At 47.4% G+C, this 15,751-nt stretch overlaps 2 protein-coding genes across 2 annotated transcripts; both read left to right on the plus strand.

Annotated features, from left to right (window-relative positions):
• Positions 1–2,889: 2,889 nt before the first annotated feature.
• Positions 2,890–10,755, plus strand: xkrx (XK related X-linked). The gene is made up of 3 exons (XM_080008687.1): positions 2,890–3,676; positions 8,364–8,623; positions 8,831–10,755. Exons 1-3 carry the CDS (start codon positions 3,312–3,314, stop codon positions 9,697–9,699), a joined length of 1,494 nt encoding a protein of 497 aa, XP_079864813.1. The 5' UTR covers positions 2,890–3,311; the 3' UTR covers positions 9,700–10,755.
• Positions 10,756–11,494: 739 nt separating this feature from the next.
• nox1 (NADPH oxidase 1) lies at positions 11,495–15,547 on the plus strand (the record flags this gene model as incomplete). Its single annotated transcript, XM_080007990.1, has 13 exons — positions 11,495–11,539; positions 11,679–11,774; positions 12,166–12,276; positions 12,384–12,468; positions 12,819–12,964; positions 13,063–13,256; positions 13,336–13,462; positions 13,578–13,670; positions 13,823–14,064; positions 14,224–14,386; positions 14,586–14,732; positions 14,837–14,961; positions 15,086–15,547. 13 exons carry the CDS (start codon positions 11,495–11,497, stop codon positions 15,210–15,212), a joined length of 1,701 nt encoding a protein of 566 aa, XP_079864116.1. The 3' UTR covers positions 15,213–15,547.
• Between the last annotated feature and the right edge of the window lie 204 nt (positions 15,548–15,751).

A 15,751-nucleotide genomic window follows, 5' to 3' on the forward strand; every position in this document is an offset into this window, starting at 1 on the left:
ATCTCTCTTTATTCTTTCTCTCAGACGCCGGCAAACACACACATACACAGACATTGGGGAACTCCAGATCTCTTTCTCTTGCTCCTTCTCTCTTTCTCTTTCTCTCTCTCAATCTCTCTCACACACACACACACACACACACACACACACACACACACACACACACACACACACACACACACACACACACACACACACACACAGGGAGAGGAGGGTGATGACCATCAGAGTTACTGGGAAAAAACACACACACACACACACACACACACGCACGCGCAGAGCAGCTGCAGCCAGCTTGCAACCACACACCCTGTCATTTGTTAACGCTCACTGCAGTAAAAAAAAAAACATTACGTTGCTTCACATTGCAAACGTAACTCACAGACCCCCTCATTCTTCAATATCCGTCGGGGTTGCGCTTCTTGTCGTGAACATTTTGAACATTTGCAGCGGAGTTCTCGAAGAGGAAAGTTGCAAACGAGTACTTCACAGCCAGGAAGCATTGCGCCGGCGCTCCGCAGAGCGGGTGGGAGGGGGGAGGGGTCCCGAGGCCGACCAAGCAGCGACGGGTCCTCCGCCTTAACTCTGGCGCAGCGGCTCCTGGGAGAACACAGGCGCCGCCGTCTGAAGGCACTGACCCACGGCACAGTTTCGCCGGAGCCATGCATTAGTAATGAGCAGCCTTCAGCGGTTTGTCTCGATCCCCCCCTTTACAAAGCGGGGCTCGCGGCGCCGACTGGGACAGATGTGATTAGACCGGCGCAGTCCGTCTTGTTTGGAGCAAACACTGTTGCGTCCTCTGTTGAAACCGGGCGACTGTTTGCGCCGAGAGGCCGATCCAGCTCAGCACAACGTGGAGTTTGTCCCTTTTTAGGTTCAGGGGTCAAATCACATTCACGTTTTCGTTTTTCGGACCTTTGTCATAATACCCCCCCCAAAGCGCTTACTTTGCATGAGGATGTTTAAGGAGCTGCCGTGGTCAAAGGGACGCGGGGTCGGCGGAGGTTGCCTTTTGGAGAGATTTTCGTATTCGTAAACGAGCAATAATCCGCACCAGATGGCACGGTTCCCGCAAACCTTTGCTACTGATCGTCTCTGTTTGCATAGTTGAACAAATATTAAACAGGTTTTTGCGATAAGGAAGCATCAACATCTTCACATGACGGGGCCCAAATCGGAAGAGGTCATAAGCGCGTGTCAAATCATTTTATGGAACGCCCGTCGTCTGTTCATTTCACTGCGCCTTCCTCAGGAGCTGGCGCAGTTGGAAACTCCACCAAGGCCAAGTCTCCACTGGTGGAAACTAAAAAAAGAAAGTCAGTAATCGATCCTTTCATGCCTGCCTTCCGGAGTGTATGGAGAACAGCCATCTTAATATGCAGTCGGTTCACGAAACACTTGGCAAAAGCGGTTTCCTGTGAGGAGACAAGAGTGGGGCAAAGAAATCCAGTCGTCATGGCAACATGCAATCGCAGTCGGGCGATTCCCCCCATGGCCCCGCCCCTGGTGGATGCGGCAGGGCGTGGGAGGGGCGTCATCATGAGACGTCTTTGTGATGTCATACCTCTCCCCCTATAAATAAACAACTAAAGGCGAGCGTTTGAGCTTCCCCACTGACCAGCGCTAGCCAGTAGTCGGTCGCACGCACGCACAAAGACACACACACACACAAAGACACACACAAGCACACAAAGACACACGCGCACCATTAAATAACAGAAAGGGGCGGAAATGAAATGGCATCGCTGCCCTCGATTGGAGGCGAGTCGCCGTTAAAACACAAAGACAAAGAGGGTCAGTAGCCAAGCTGCTCCGTCAGAGGGGCCCCGGCCCATGCGCCGCAAATGTTGTGGTTGTACGCTCCAAGGGCCCAAGCACGGCCTGTACAACACGGAGCTGGTTTCAGGCGTCGTTGCGTCCTGGAAAGCTCCGGCTGCAGCACGAATCGTCGCAGTGAGGGGGCCGCTATAGCAGGCAACAACAGGAAACTGTCGTGGAGCCTCCCAAACCTCTTATAAGATCCCTAATATGTTCATTCATTCTGGGTGTAGTATTTATTTTATCCCTTGTATTGAAAATGTCTCTTCCGCTCATCGTCGCGCGGCGGCACATGTTCGCCTAGAACCGTACTTTTATAAACACACTCTCCGTCCCCAGCGATCCAGTGACCTCTCCACCCTCCATTCACTCTTTACACCACCCTCTGTACTCTGGTACAATAAGTACAAAATGACACATTCCTCAACAGTTGTCACGTTGATTTTTCATTCTACCAACCAGTTCCGATGTGTGTCCTCTACTGCCCCCGTCGGAGTGTTTACATTTCAATTGTGAATGAATCGTCATCGTGTTTGCTATTAACAGCTACCAAAATGGAGAGAAAATGTTTAAATTTAGCTCGAAAAACAATTGCAATGCTTTATTAACGTTAGTTTATATATATATATAAAAAAAAAAAAAAAAGAAGACTTTCCTGTTCAGAATGAGATCCTGGCGGCCCGTCATTTTAAAGCGTCGTTTGACGTTTGTCCGTCACTCATGTGACACTCGTTGTCAATGAATGCGTTGGCCACCAGGGGGCGTTGCGTCGACGGACCTATGCTGCGTTCCAATACAATTCCGAAATCCCAACTGCACTGACACTTTTCCGGAAGGGAAAAAACTTTTAAATCCTACTAGCATCTGCACAGGAACTAAAACTACAGAGTAGTTTAGATCGACATTAGACGCTTTCACCCGAAGTCGCCCTGAACGGCGAGTGTCGACTGACACGGCGGTTCCTATACACTTTTCCAAGAGGTTAAGAGTAAAGACCCTGTTCGACAATAACGCCCGGAACACAGAATTATCCGAGTTCCGCACATCTAGGGGAACGCAGCACCGGTGTCGGTCGACACGGCGCGGCGGGGCACTAGGACCCAGGGGTGGCCCCGAGGCGCCCGGGCAGCCGACTACGAAAGCCCGGTTACGGGGCTGCTGTGGAGAGACACACCTGCTGCGTCGGCACGGAGAGAAATCACAGCCGGAGGAAGAGCAACTTCGAAAAACACAAGCTAAGAGTCAGATAAAAAGATAGGAGCGGTCGTCATGGCCGCCCAGTCCAACCAGAGAGCGCGTTTCAAGCGCGAACGCAGCCCGGAGCAGCCGAGGACACGCGGCTAGTGGCGCGGGGCTGGTTTTGGTCTCGGGCGTCGGTTCGACGTTAGTTTGCCTCGGATGAAGGACTCTGCTCTGTTATGAGTCCCGCTCTTTTTGAAGTTTTTGCATTATAGGAAGGGATACAACCCCCTCCCCGAAAAACACAACAACCCATGGAGGTTGAGCCGATCGGTCCGGTCGAAGGGGAAGAGCCGGAACCGGAGCACGACTCCCTGCGGGACCGCGACGCGGCGGGGAAGGGCCGAGTGCTGGTGGTGAGACGCCTCAGCCGCATCCAGCCGCCCTTCAGCGTGGTGCTGGCCACCGTGCTCTACTGCGCCGAGTTCGTCTGCGCGTCCGTGCTCTGCAGCAGGTACCAGAAGTCGGACGACACCGTCTGGATGAGCTTCACCATCACCTTCATGCTGGTGCCCGCCGTGTTGATCCAGCTGGCACTGACCTTCTTCCACAGAGACCTGGGGAGGGACAGACCCCTGGTGCTCCTCCTGCACCTGCTGCTGATGGGACCCCTCATTAGGTAGGTGGGGGGATGGATGGGTAGATAGATATGTTAATGGATGGATAGATGGATGGATAGGTAGATTGATGGGTGGATTGATGGATATATTAATGGGTGGGTGGGTGGATGGATGGATAGATATATAGATAGATGTATGGATGGATAGATACATAAATAGATGGATGGATAGGTGGACGGTTGGATTGATTGATGGATGGATGGATAGATAAATCGAGGGGTGGATAGATGGATGGATGGATTTAGGAATGGAATGATTTATTTATCCCCAGAGGGATGAATTGCAGTGTTACAGCAGCTCATATGAAAACAATAGGCATGAAAAGTTCGCAAAATGCTAAAATAACTCCAATAATTACTAAAAAATAGCATAGGTGGTAGTTGACCATTAATCTGAAAATTTACCAAAAAATAGAAAAATTTGGCAATATACAAAAAGACCTAAAAAAATACATATATATAAGTTTGCAATACACCTAAAAATACACAATAAACCTCTCTATTCATAAATGACAAACTGTACAAGTTTTCAGAATAAAACTTGGTGACATTTTCAGTGTTGTACCAGGGTAGGGAAGCCTGTTGTATTGGCATCCATTCCCCTTTGGGACTCGGGTCACCCAGGCCAAGGCAGCCAGAGGATGGTCTCCACAAATGTCGATAAGAATTGGGTATTCCCTCAACAATAACACCCAAGTTTTCAGAGGACACGTTACGTTTGAGTAATGTAAAGCCGGGAAAAAGGTCATGTAATATAATGCAGCAGTGCAGAGTTTCGTTTTTTTCACATCGTTAATTAGGCCTGACCCCCTTTTTTATTTTATTTTATTTTTTTAGGAATGAAGACAGATGTCTCTCAGGGGTCACAGTGATATTTAGAGTTTAAAGGATGGTCGAATTAATTTCAAAACTTACAAATGACGTGATCACGGCACGTTGGGGTGTGGTGGATGAGTACAATGTACAGTTTTAATGGATTCCAAAGCTTCAAAAGTTTGGTTTTAAGTGATTCAAAATGCTTCACTGTGCGTGACTACAATTTAATCTCTCTTGGCTGGAGAAGGCATAGCAGTAATTTGCTTAAGGTAGTTGGTGATACCATCCAGAGACTTGTTTGACAAACAGTCACTTCTTTATCCTTAGTCACACAATGTAGGTGGAGACTCGTTCTCCTGTATTTCCAAATTCAAGTTCCCGCTTTAATTGCGCTGGCAACAAAAAGCCCTTGGGTTCCACATAATATTTGCCGTACATTTGAAAGGTGTGGCCTTTTTACACAATAGGGAATTCACTATTTTTCCTAGGTCTGCAAGGGTTTTTTTTTTACGCCACGAAAGAATGACTAGATTCTTCCCAAAAGTTCCTTGGTGTAATTAGATATTCAAAAAATCTGAATATGATACCACAGGCTAGTATTTAATACCACGCAAGCCTTTTCTCAAAACGCAGCAGTGCTCTGCAGCTCCACAGTTGTGATCCGGAGTGTACAACAGGAGCAAGGTCAGCGTTTGATTTAGCAGTGTTCTATAATTATACCTTGGGGATGGGGGGCTGGGGGAGGGTCTCGTCCCCTATGTTCAGAGTAAGCCACGCATGTTGGAGAGGACTGTGCAGTTGTGATATTTGTGGTGTGACGTATGAAATCTCACCAGACTGGCCGTAATGTAATCAGCTGTGAACAAGTGCGTAGTTGTTCATTGCCATAGAACTGCGCGTCTGTTTATGATCCTCGGCGGAATGACGTTTCTCCTGGGCTGAAAACAGGAACGCCCATTTCCAAGAAAAGCTTTCATAAAAGCTGGACGTCCACAGCACGGTCAGCCACGCAACCTAACAAATACAACCTAATAAGATGACAGGTGTGTGGTGTAGTTACCAAATTGAGCTGTACATTTTCTAATGTATTATTTCAGTGCGTCTGTTTTCCAGAGCCAATGCAACTGTTATTTCTGCGTTTCCGTTTGCCTGTTCCGGGGATTGGGTGTTTCACTGTGTATCTTGGGGATGAAGTCATCACTGATAATCTGCTTTTGCTGCACAATCCATTGCCGCACGACTTCTGCAATGGAGGTTTTTGTTGCGGTCCCGACTGTGTCCACTCTGCAGTGCACACAATAAATTCTGTCTTCTCGCAAATATTTAGCCACAGCTTGTTCGTTTTATGATGTTAGTGTGTTTTAGTTGTATTGGAGTTCAACTCAACATCAATTATTTGTTTGTAGTCTATTGGAGAACATTTATTTATTTATTTATTTTGGTTATGCCTTTTATCCTGTTAGGTTATCTGCTTCTGCACGCTGGACCTTGTCATGACTTGTCTCTTTGAGAACATGATCCTGCACCGACGCGGCTGGAGTCGAGCTATATAATTACTTCACGGGAGCCTGATCCAGTCTCAGCTTGCAAAGCTGAAACAATAATTACAAATGGCCTTGTTTTTGCAGTGTCTAAGGCTTCATTTCTGGTCCTGTTTGTGCGATAAGGTAATAGCAGTCCAAACAGGGGAAGAAATCATCTTGAGAAAGACCTGTTATGAACGTTTCCTGAACGTTTTGTCTTTTTCACAACTCAGGGATCATTTGTCGTTTGTGTCTGTTTTTAACCAGAGTGCTACAGTAGTGCACAAACCGGATTGTGAGATCCTGATTGCAGAGCAGCAGCCCTCTTGTCTGTTTTGTTAGTGCTTTTAGGTATTGATGTCGAAAAGAAGGAAGGAAGCGTATTGATCCATTCAGCTGACCTCAGCCAGGCCGCTTTGTTTCTCTCTAAGTGAAACTCACTCTGCCTTCGGGTTCTCGTACAGGGTCCTATATGCCTGCCGGCTGCCTACGCAGCTTTCCTGGTATCTGCATTCTCAGCTCATTGTGCTGCCAAGATACCTGGAAGCACTCTTAGTAAATCATAGTCTTGTGACTTCTCCCTTCCTGACAGTACTGTAGACATTGTACAGTAATAGACCTCAGACAAGATGACCCTGAGATGTTTACGTCAGTATCTACTGTCTATGTTTTTGTGTATACACAGAGATAAGATGTTTGCAGATGGAAATTAGGTCATTCTCAAAAAACATGCTCTGAAAGTTCCCAGCGTAGTGTGAATCCTCACCAAACAGCTGAAACAACATTTACTGAAAATAGCTGACCGCTGAGTCTGGAGTATTGAGCCGGCAAGAGTTTAAAAAGCACAGGCCCAAACTGTGGCGAAGCGATTTGACGTGAGATCTGCCTTTAAGTCTCTGTCCAAACTTGGAACTGTTGCTCTCATGGAGCAAAGGGAAACATTCCAGCACTTGACTGTGAGATTTAGTGTTGGGGGTTAGGATCCTCAGAGGGCTGGGATGTGCCTCAACACAGCTGGCTGTTCCCAGTATAATGTGATTATTTCACATTATACTTCATCTAACTCTAAAGGAAGGAATCTCTGTCCCGATGTCCTTTGAATATCCAGACAACCGTATTGCTGGGGACCCAAGGATGTGCAGTGTCGAATTTGGTGCAATTTTGACGTATGTAATATTAATAAACTTTAAATAAACAGCGAACAGTGGGGGGTGGGGCTTCAGGGCTCTACGACGGAGTCACAAAGAGTGTCTTTGTATGTTTGTTACAGGCAGGTTCATCAGGACTGAATCATTGACATTTTGTTAAACTGTGCCATTAAAATGTCTTAAAGTTTTACATTTTGAATAGGCACTAGTTTTACATTAAATGTAAAGGATATATTACATTAAATGATTTTAAAAAGGGTAACATTTTCTTACATTTTACACTTTGGAGCTCATTTTAACCATAAACATTTGCACCGCTAATACAAACCAGCCATTCAGATGTGACACCTCACACACCCCATAAATAGTGTTAATGTTCTTATGTTGCCAAACAGCTTAGCTGTTCAAGTAGAAAGTGACCACGCCTTCAGTGTGTGTGTGTGTGTGTGTGTGTGTGTGTGTGTGTGTGTGTGTGTGTGTGACAGTATATAGACTCAGTGTGCACTTTATTAGGAACACCTGTACAATCCAATGTAATCCAATACACCAGCTCTGCCATGAATTCTACTTTTACGAAGTACATATAATGTTCAGTGTTTGTTGACGTAGTTGAAAATGTATAAATTCAACTACATGTTTATGACTGAGGTCATAGTTAAATGTTGTGTTGTACTGAACTACATTATATTGAGAGGTGGTTCTAGTTTTCTGCCCTCTCACACCTCCTCTATGAGGAGATGTGGGAAACCTGAACATTATAGCCAACATAAAGAAAAATGTATGGCTGAGCTTGTGTATTGGATTACATTGGCTTGTACAGGTGTGCAATATGGAATGTCGTCATCATAAATAAATATTAGACAACATTAATATTAGAATGATCAAACATGGGATTGGCGGAAGTGTAATTCCTTGGCACACAACACAAGTTCTCGTGTCTATGCTTTAAAAGTTGTATTTTCTCCTCTGTGCAGCACATTGTGTTTCATGCCGAATCAAATGCGCTATTTAAATAAATAAAGGTTTGCCTGCTTAGATGGAATGATTCAGTGCACACGTACCTAAATGCATTCAAAAGCATGTGTAAATCCTAATTTTAACTAACTGCTTCGGCTACCCGCAAGTCAAAAATGATATTGTGCTGCCCCCTGTTGGTTTTTAGAGTCATTGCAACCTTACTGACCCTCCCTTATTCCACAGGTGCGTCGAAGCACTGGTGGTCTACTATAAAGCAGGTAAAAAGGAGGAGCCTTATGTCACCATCTCCAGGAAGTTCAGCCTTAAGAAGGGCCAGGATTTGCCCATGGAGTGGGAAACCGGCCACTCTGAGCGCAAGCTTAACGCCCACAGGAACGCCTTCAAACGCATGGCTGTTATCCAGGCCTTCCTGGGCTCCACCCCTCAGCTCACACTGCAGCTGTACGCCAGCATCCAGGAGAAATACTTTCTCCATACCAGAGGTAAGACGTCATGGGGTTAAAATGCATTATAATATGACATTATTGCTTAACTATTTTATATTAAAAAATTTTTTTTGGTTTATTCATATTCATGGTAACAGAATCTTGTGTGTGTGTGTGTGTGTGTGTGTGTGTGTGTGTGTGTGTGTGTGTGTGTGTGTGTGTGTGTGTGTGTGTGTGTGTGTGTGTGTGTGTGTGTTTTCCCAGTAACTCTGATGGTCATCACCCTCCTCTCCATCACGTACGGGGCTCTGGTGTGCAGCGTTCTGGCCATCCAGGTCAGGTACGATGACTACAAGGTGCGGGTCCGCCCGATCGCCTACTTCGGCATGACCGTGTGGAGGGTTCTGGAGATCGCCACCAGGATCACGGCGCTGGTGCTCTTCAGCACGGCGCTGACCCACTGGGTGATCGCCGTTGGCCTCTGCAACCTGCTATTCTTCTTCTTCCTTCCCTGGGTGGAGTTCTGGGTGAGGAAGGGCTCGCTGCCGGAAAACGTCGAGAAGAACTTCTCCAAGCTCGGCACCACGGTGGTGCTGTGCATGTTCACGCTGCTCTACGCCTGCATCAACGTCTTCTGCTGGTCTGCGGTGCAGCTGGACCTGGCCCACCGAGACCTCATCGAGAAGAAACAGCACTGGGGCCGCCTGGCAGCCTACTACTGTGGGCGCTTTGTGGAAAACGTCTTCCTCATCACCATGTGGTACATTTTCAAGTCGGACTTCTACGAATACGTGTGCGCGCCGCTGCTGGTGGTGCAGTTGCTTGTCTGCTATGGCCTGGCCGTCCTCTTCATGATGCTGTTCTACGAGTACTTCCACCCATGCCGGCGCCTCTTTGTGTACAATGTCCACGACCTCTTTCACTGTGTCTGCTGTGTCAAGGGCGGGGGCGAGGGCGGGGAGGCGAGGCCCCGTGGGGAGCTGCCCCCCTCCTACTCCACCACTGCCACCATGGTACTGGTGTCAGAAGACCCTCTGCAGTTGCTCAGCCCCAGAAATGCACTACCCCCCGACATCACCAGTCAACTGGGTGAACGGGAGACGGCCATCGTTGACAACATGGACGCCGCCTGAGGAACGCGTCGGGGGATTTGACAGTCCCATAGATTTGCCGGATTCTTAAGAGTAGGAAACAAACAATGAGAAAGAGTGGACATAAATCTGCTACTTTGCACGATGGAGAACAATGAGCACCGCAGAGCCAGTGGGTGGACGAATGGTTCAGCGCCATAACTGCAATGGTTTGCGTGTCGTTAGATCAAGAAATGCGCATGCAGTGGGTGTTTTTCCAATACATTGAGGCAGGTTTCGGTGCTCTTCTCTTTTATTCCCACGTGTGTGAAGTGGGTCTCGTTCCAAGTAGTTGGAGGGGGGGACACAGAGCTTATGATGTCATTACTGACGACATGATGAACACTTGGTGCCTCAGAAAGCCCCGGTAAACCAAAGAATGTAGCTCGTTGATGTGCGCAGTAGTGCACAAAGATCGCCTTGAGGGAGCAGCAATGGGCAAGGTAGCAGGAGCCAGGTGTGTTGGAACGGTGCCAATTGTCTGTGGCCATAAAGACTGACTGGGGTAGATAATTTACACTGTTAGATTTGTTTGTTTTTGTTTTTGTTTTTTGGGGGTTTTTTTTGCATAGCTGACCGTGCTGCGTGTATGGCTGTGCTGTGGAGCCCCTAAAATACAACATGGCCGGCGTCAATTAAAAGTCAAATTCTGTTTACCTCCCAGTTCCCAGTTTTCCCGCGACTATACTATGTGACTAACAGTGCTGCATTTTCTACTGCCTGCCTGTCTCGTTTGCCTTGATTTTATGTCGTGCCTTTGCACGGATGCACAGCAGTCAATGACCTGTGAAATGGATTGTGCTGAGATTTTCAGAGTATATCTTGTCTTGTAAATGTCTGAGTAAATAGAGGTTATTTTAAAGGTATTTCATCCAAAATTATCACTTTGAATTGTGACAGTAACAAGGTTTATTGAATAAACCAATTAAAAATCTATATTAAGTGCTAAGATAATACTTACTATTTTCTTTATTTCCATGACTTGGTTTGTATGTGTCAGTGCCTTCACTACCGCTGTATTTACTTGAAACTAAATAAAGTAAAAACCTATATATCTGATATCCCATGGTTTTTTAATGATTAAAAACGCCTAAATGCAGTTCTCACAACATTTTCAGCATGTAATAATTACACATATCACTGATGTCAAGAGATGACACTGCCACGTGTTTGGAATTGGATTCAACTTCATGTGTATTGAAAATAAATGTAGTTCATAATATATTTGCATTACAATACCGAATATCACAACTGTCGATGCTCTTACATATGTTATAAGACATATAACCATCTTATCTGGAAGATATTACAAAGGTGGTTGATAAAAGGCATTCAGTTCCATTTTGTAATGCATAGCTGAGGGATTAAATGAATTATTGTCATGTGGAATATATATTTTAATTACAATCAATATGATATATTGTGCATCAGCGCGCTGCCTATAATAATCACTGCCCCGTGTATTTGGGACCTTTAAAGGTTACAGAAAGCTGCAAAGAAATGACTTTAAGAAAAAAAAAAAAAAAAAAAAAAAAGATTGCCAGGAAAGAAAAGCTTTATTTGTTCAGGGAAGCTTCCTCATTCCACGGACCGGCCCGTCGGGGTCGAAGAATGGGACCTTGGAAACTTCCCTCCCCCCCCCCCCCCCCCCGGCCCCGTAACGCAATTATCATCTTTCTTTTTTTAACTTTCCAACCCCACGCCCGCAGTGTCGCGCCAGCCCGTGGGCGGAGTTGGACCCGGCGCCTATAAATCCACGCGGCGCGAGGATGTTGCCGCGGACGGCCCGAGCGGCAGCATGGGGAACAAGATCATCAACTATGGATTTACCTCCTTCATACTGGTAAGGCGCCCGGACTCCGGCCCCCGCGGGGCGGACTCGTCGATTCGATCTGAGTTCGCGGCGAGGCGAAGCGAGCGCGTGGCCGGTCGACCCTTACTTCGAAATGTCACGCGGGCTCTTGTTTTGGCCCCGTGCGCAGGTGGTCTGGATGGCCATCAACATATTCCTCTTCGTGTGGTTCTACTTCTTCTACGACCTCGGGGACCAGTTCTTCTACACAAGGCACCTGCTGGGGGTGAGTGACCGACCCTGTTTATGCCCATGTCCGCGGGGGTCTTCCTTTTAAATATCTGTATTATGATCGTTATTATCATCACTGTTGTCATTATTAGTGGTTTTGAGTTGTTTATTTAACTCTCACGTATATATATATATATGTATATATATGTTTATTACACAAAACGCGTCACGCCAACGTAAAAACACGACGATCGTTCATCATCAGATAACAGGGGACAGGTGATCCGCCGCCCTAGACCTAGATACGCGCTCACCTGTCGCACGAAAGAAGGCGTGGCCCGAACCGCGCACCCCCACTCGAGACCCCGACACGCGCTCCACCTCCCTCCACCCCCGTCTACCAACTCCCGTGGTTAACGTGGGTGTCGGTTGCCTTCCCCCCCTAGTCGGCCTTGGCCTGGGCCCGGGCGCCCGCCGCCGTCCTCAACTTCAACTGCCTGCTGATCCTTCTGCCCGTGTGCCGGAACCTGCTGTCCCTGATCCGGGGCTCCATCATGGTAAGGGATGCGGTTTAGGGCGGGTCGCTGAGCACATTGCCCTACACCCGATTTCATCGCAAATAAAATAACTCCTCTCTTCTCGTTTTTTTTTTCCAATCTCTCAGTGCTGTGGACGGACAGTGAGGAAACAGCTTGACAAGAATTTAAGTTTCCACAAGCTGGTCGCCTACATGATCGGTTTGATGACAGGTGGGGCTTCTTGCGGTAGCATCCGAACACGCGTTTACGCGACGACATCTGTTTAACCCGGCGTGGCCGACATCAGGATTAGTTGTGCCTAGAACGTGGACAACCATTACTGCCACGCCACATTTTTAAAATGTATTTTACATGCACCGTTCATAAAAACGAGAACTTGCTGTCAAGAGCTGCAATTAATAATTTTTAAAAAATGAGTAAAAAGGAGAGTTTCTCGACTGGTGACCCTACGCCGACCGGTCCTGATGCCTTAGGAAATATCAAAGTCAAGTTAGTCATGAAAAGCCTACGTCTCCCAATTGCCTCGATCGAACTAATGAGGGGGTCTCCTGCTTTGGTAGCTGTGCACATGATCGCCCACTTGATTAACGTGGAGTGGTACAACAACAGCAGGCGTGGAGTGTACGACGGACTCAGCACGGCGCTGTCCGACCTGGACGACGCAGGGGACACCACCTACCTGAACCCCATCCGCACCACGGACGTCGTAAGTCACCCCCCTAATCATGACGAGTTGTGACGTCGGCGCGGGGGTTTGTGGGCCACGCGCGTGAGGCTAATGCACAATGCCTCCGGCTGTCCCAGGACGCGCAGCAGACTCCGACGTACTTAGTCTTCACCACCATTGCCGGCATCACCGGAGTCATCATCACCCTGGCTCTCATCCTCATCATCACTTCCTCCATGGAGGTGATCAGGCGGAGCTACTTCGAGGTGTTCTGGTACACGCACCACCTCTTCGTCGTCTTCTTCGCCGGACTGGTCATTCACGGAGCCGGGTACGGGGGGGAAAAAGAGAGGCCGTAAATGTGGCGATTATTTGAGCGGGGGTTGATCTACATTTTCCCCCTTTCGCAGGCGAATCGTGAGGAGTCAACAGACCACAGATCCACCGCACAATTTCACTTTCTGCAAGGACCGATTCGCCGAATGGGGCCGGATTCCCGAGTGCCCGATTCCTCAGTTTGCCGGGGGTTTCCCGCAGGTACCTCGGACGAATCCGCTCTTGATTATGAAGTACTACAGTGAACAGCCACCCCCTTAAATGTACGTAGGAATAGAACTCATGACCACACGTCTCAATGTGCTTCCCCCTCTAGACCTGGATTTGGGTGATCGCTCCCATGATTCTGTATTTGTGCGAGCGTATTCTGCGCTTCGTCCGTTACATGCAGACGGTCAGATACAGGAAGGTAAGAACGGGCTGCGTTTCCTCTCGTGTTTATCGTGCGTTTGTTCATGACCGGGGTCTCCATCTCCTCCCAACACCGCCCAGCAGGATGTCAAGTCTTTTTTATTCTCTCCTTTCACCCTGTGTTTATTACGTCCCTCGCTTCCCGTCAAGATCGTCATCCGACCGTCCAAGGTGCTTGAGCTACAGCTGGTGAAGAATGGTTTCAAAATGGAGGTGGGCCAGTACGTCTTCCTCAACTGCCCGGCCATCTCCAAGCTCGAGTGGCACCCCTTCACTATGACGTCCGCCCCGGAGGAGGACTTCTTCAGTGTCCATATTCGTTCGGTGGGTGACTGGACCGAGAAACTCATCAGCATGGTGGAAGAGCTGCCGGAGGGGGCACAGGGACCCAGGTGAGTTCCTCACCGGATTTGGGTTAAAGAACAGTGAACTGATAAGCATGTGTTCCACCAATCCACCAAGTTCCGGTTCATATTTAGTCAGCAGTAGGTCTGCACTAGTATGGATCATGTGCCGCCGGAATGAATGAATGAATACCCCTTCTCTCTCAGGATGGGTGTGGACGGTCCTTTTGGCACAGCCAGTGAAGATGTGTTTGACTATGAGGTCAGCATGTTGGTCGGCGCCGGTATCGGAGTCACTCCCTTTGCATCCATCCTTAAGTCCATCTGGTACAAATTCAAGGACTCAAACCCCACACTGCACACCAGAAAGGTAACTACCACAATGGCTTGCGCTCACCAGGTCTAACCAGTCGGTTTGCATCCAAACATGCAGAGCCCTTTTTGGCATGTTGCTTTACTTGCCACTACAATGTGGTTTCACAACAACGGTTCTGTGACTGTCGACTGACAGTGTGGTATGTTATCAAGAGGTTAGATTAATTTCCGTGCCTTTTACTTCCTGGTCGCAGATCTACTTCTACTGGCTGTGTCGAGAAACGCATGCCTTCGAGTGGTTCGCAGATCTCCTCCAGGTGCTAGAGAAAGAGATGGAGGAGAAGGGCATGGGAGATTTCCTCACCTACAAACTCTTCCTGACCGGATGGGACCAGAGCCACGTGTGTGAATCCATCTCTGCTTTGTCTCCTGTCGCAAGATACTCCTTTGCCGTAGAAATAACTTGTTCCCGTGTTTAACCCCCCTGCATGTTCCTCCCCCGTAGACCACCCACGTGATGGTTCATTTTGATGAGGAAAAGGACGTGGTGACTGGACTCAAGCAGAAAACCAATTATGGCAGGCCCAACTGGGATAAGGAGTTCGAACAAGTTCGCAAAGACAATCCGACGTGAGTAACATCCTTACGCTCATCCTAATAATGCTTGACACATTTCCGTCCAGTTAACAAAACTTAAAACGTATTTTGGTGAGGACAAATTCATGATTTATTTTACTGCCAAATCCTCTTTTAGGGCCGTTGTAGGGACCTTCCTGTGTGGTCCCACAGCCTTGGCAAAGGTTTTGCAGAAGAAATGTGCCAAATACTCTGATGTGGATCCCCGGAGAACCAGATTCTACTTCAACAAGGAGAACTTCTAAACAGCCATTTTTGCATTCATCAAAACAACCCGATTCTTCGGCCTATGCCTTACATAAAACCTCATATCATGCTTACAGACACATGGAGCTCCTGGTTATATTTGCACTCAGGGATAGGTCGTTCCGCCCGTTGTGATTCACAGCTAATGAGGCAGGTTAGCTTTCAATTGTACCACCAAGAGCCCCGATTTGTTTTTTGTCATCAACTGTAGAATACTGTTGACATTTAGTACCTAGTGGCCCTTAAATGTGCATTGGAAGCTCCCACCTTTTTTTCGTTGCTTTGAAGATATGCTCTTTTTCTTTTTTTTACTTCTGGTTTTGTCCTAATTGTAGTGTACACACACACACACACAAATTGTGTTTTTAATTGTAGATGTATTAATTTCATTTACACACAATATTTGTTCAGTATAGTATGCTTAAGTCACTAGATACTGTATATAAGAGTCGTGTGCTGCTGAATAATTTCCTTTTAGGTTGAAAACCTCTAATAATAAAATTCACCTGTAACTTCCTTGTTGAACTAATCTGAGAGT

Source organism: Zeus faber, assembly GCF_960531495.2.
Source record: "Zeus faber genome assembly, chromosome: 10".
In the NCBI taxonomy this organism is placed as follows: Eukaryota; Metazoa; Chordata; class Actinopteri; order Zeiformes; family Zeidae; genus Zeus; species Zeus faber.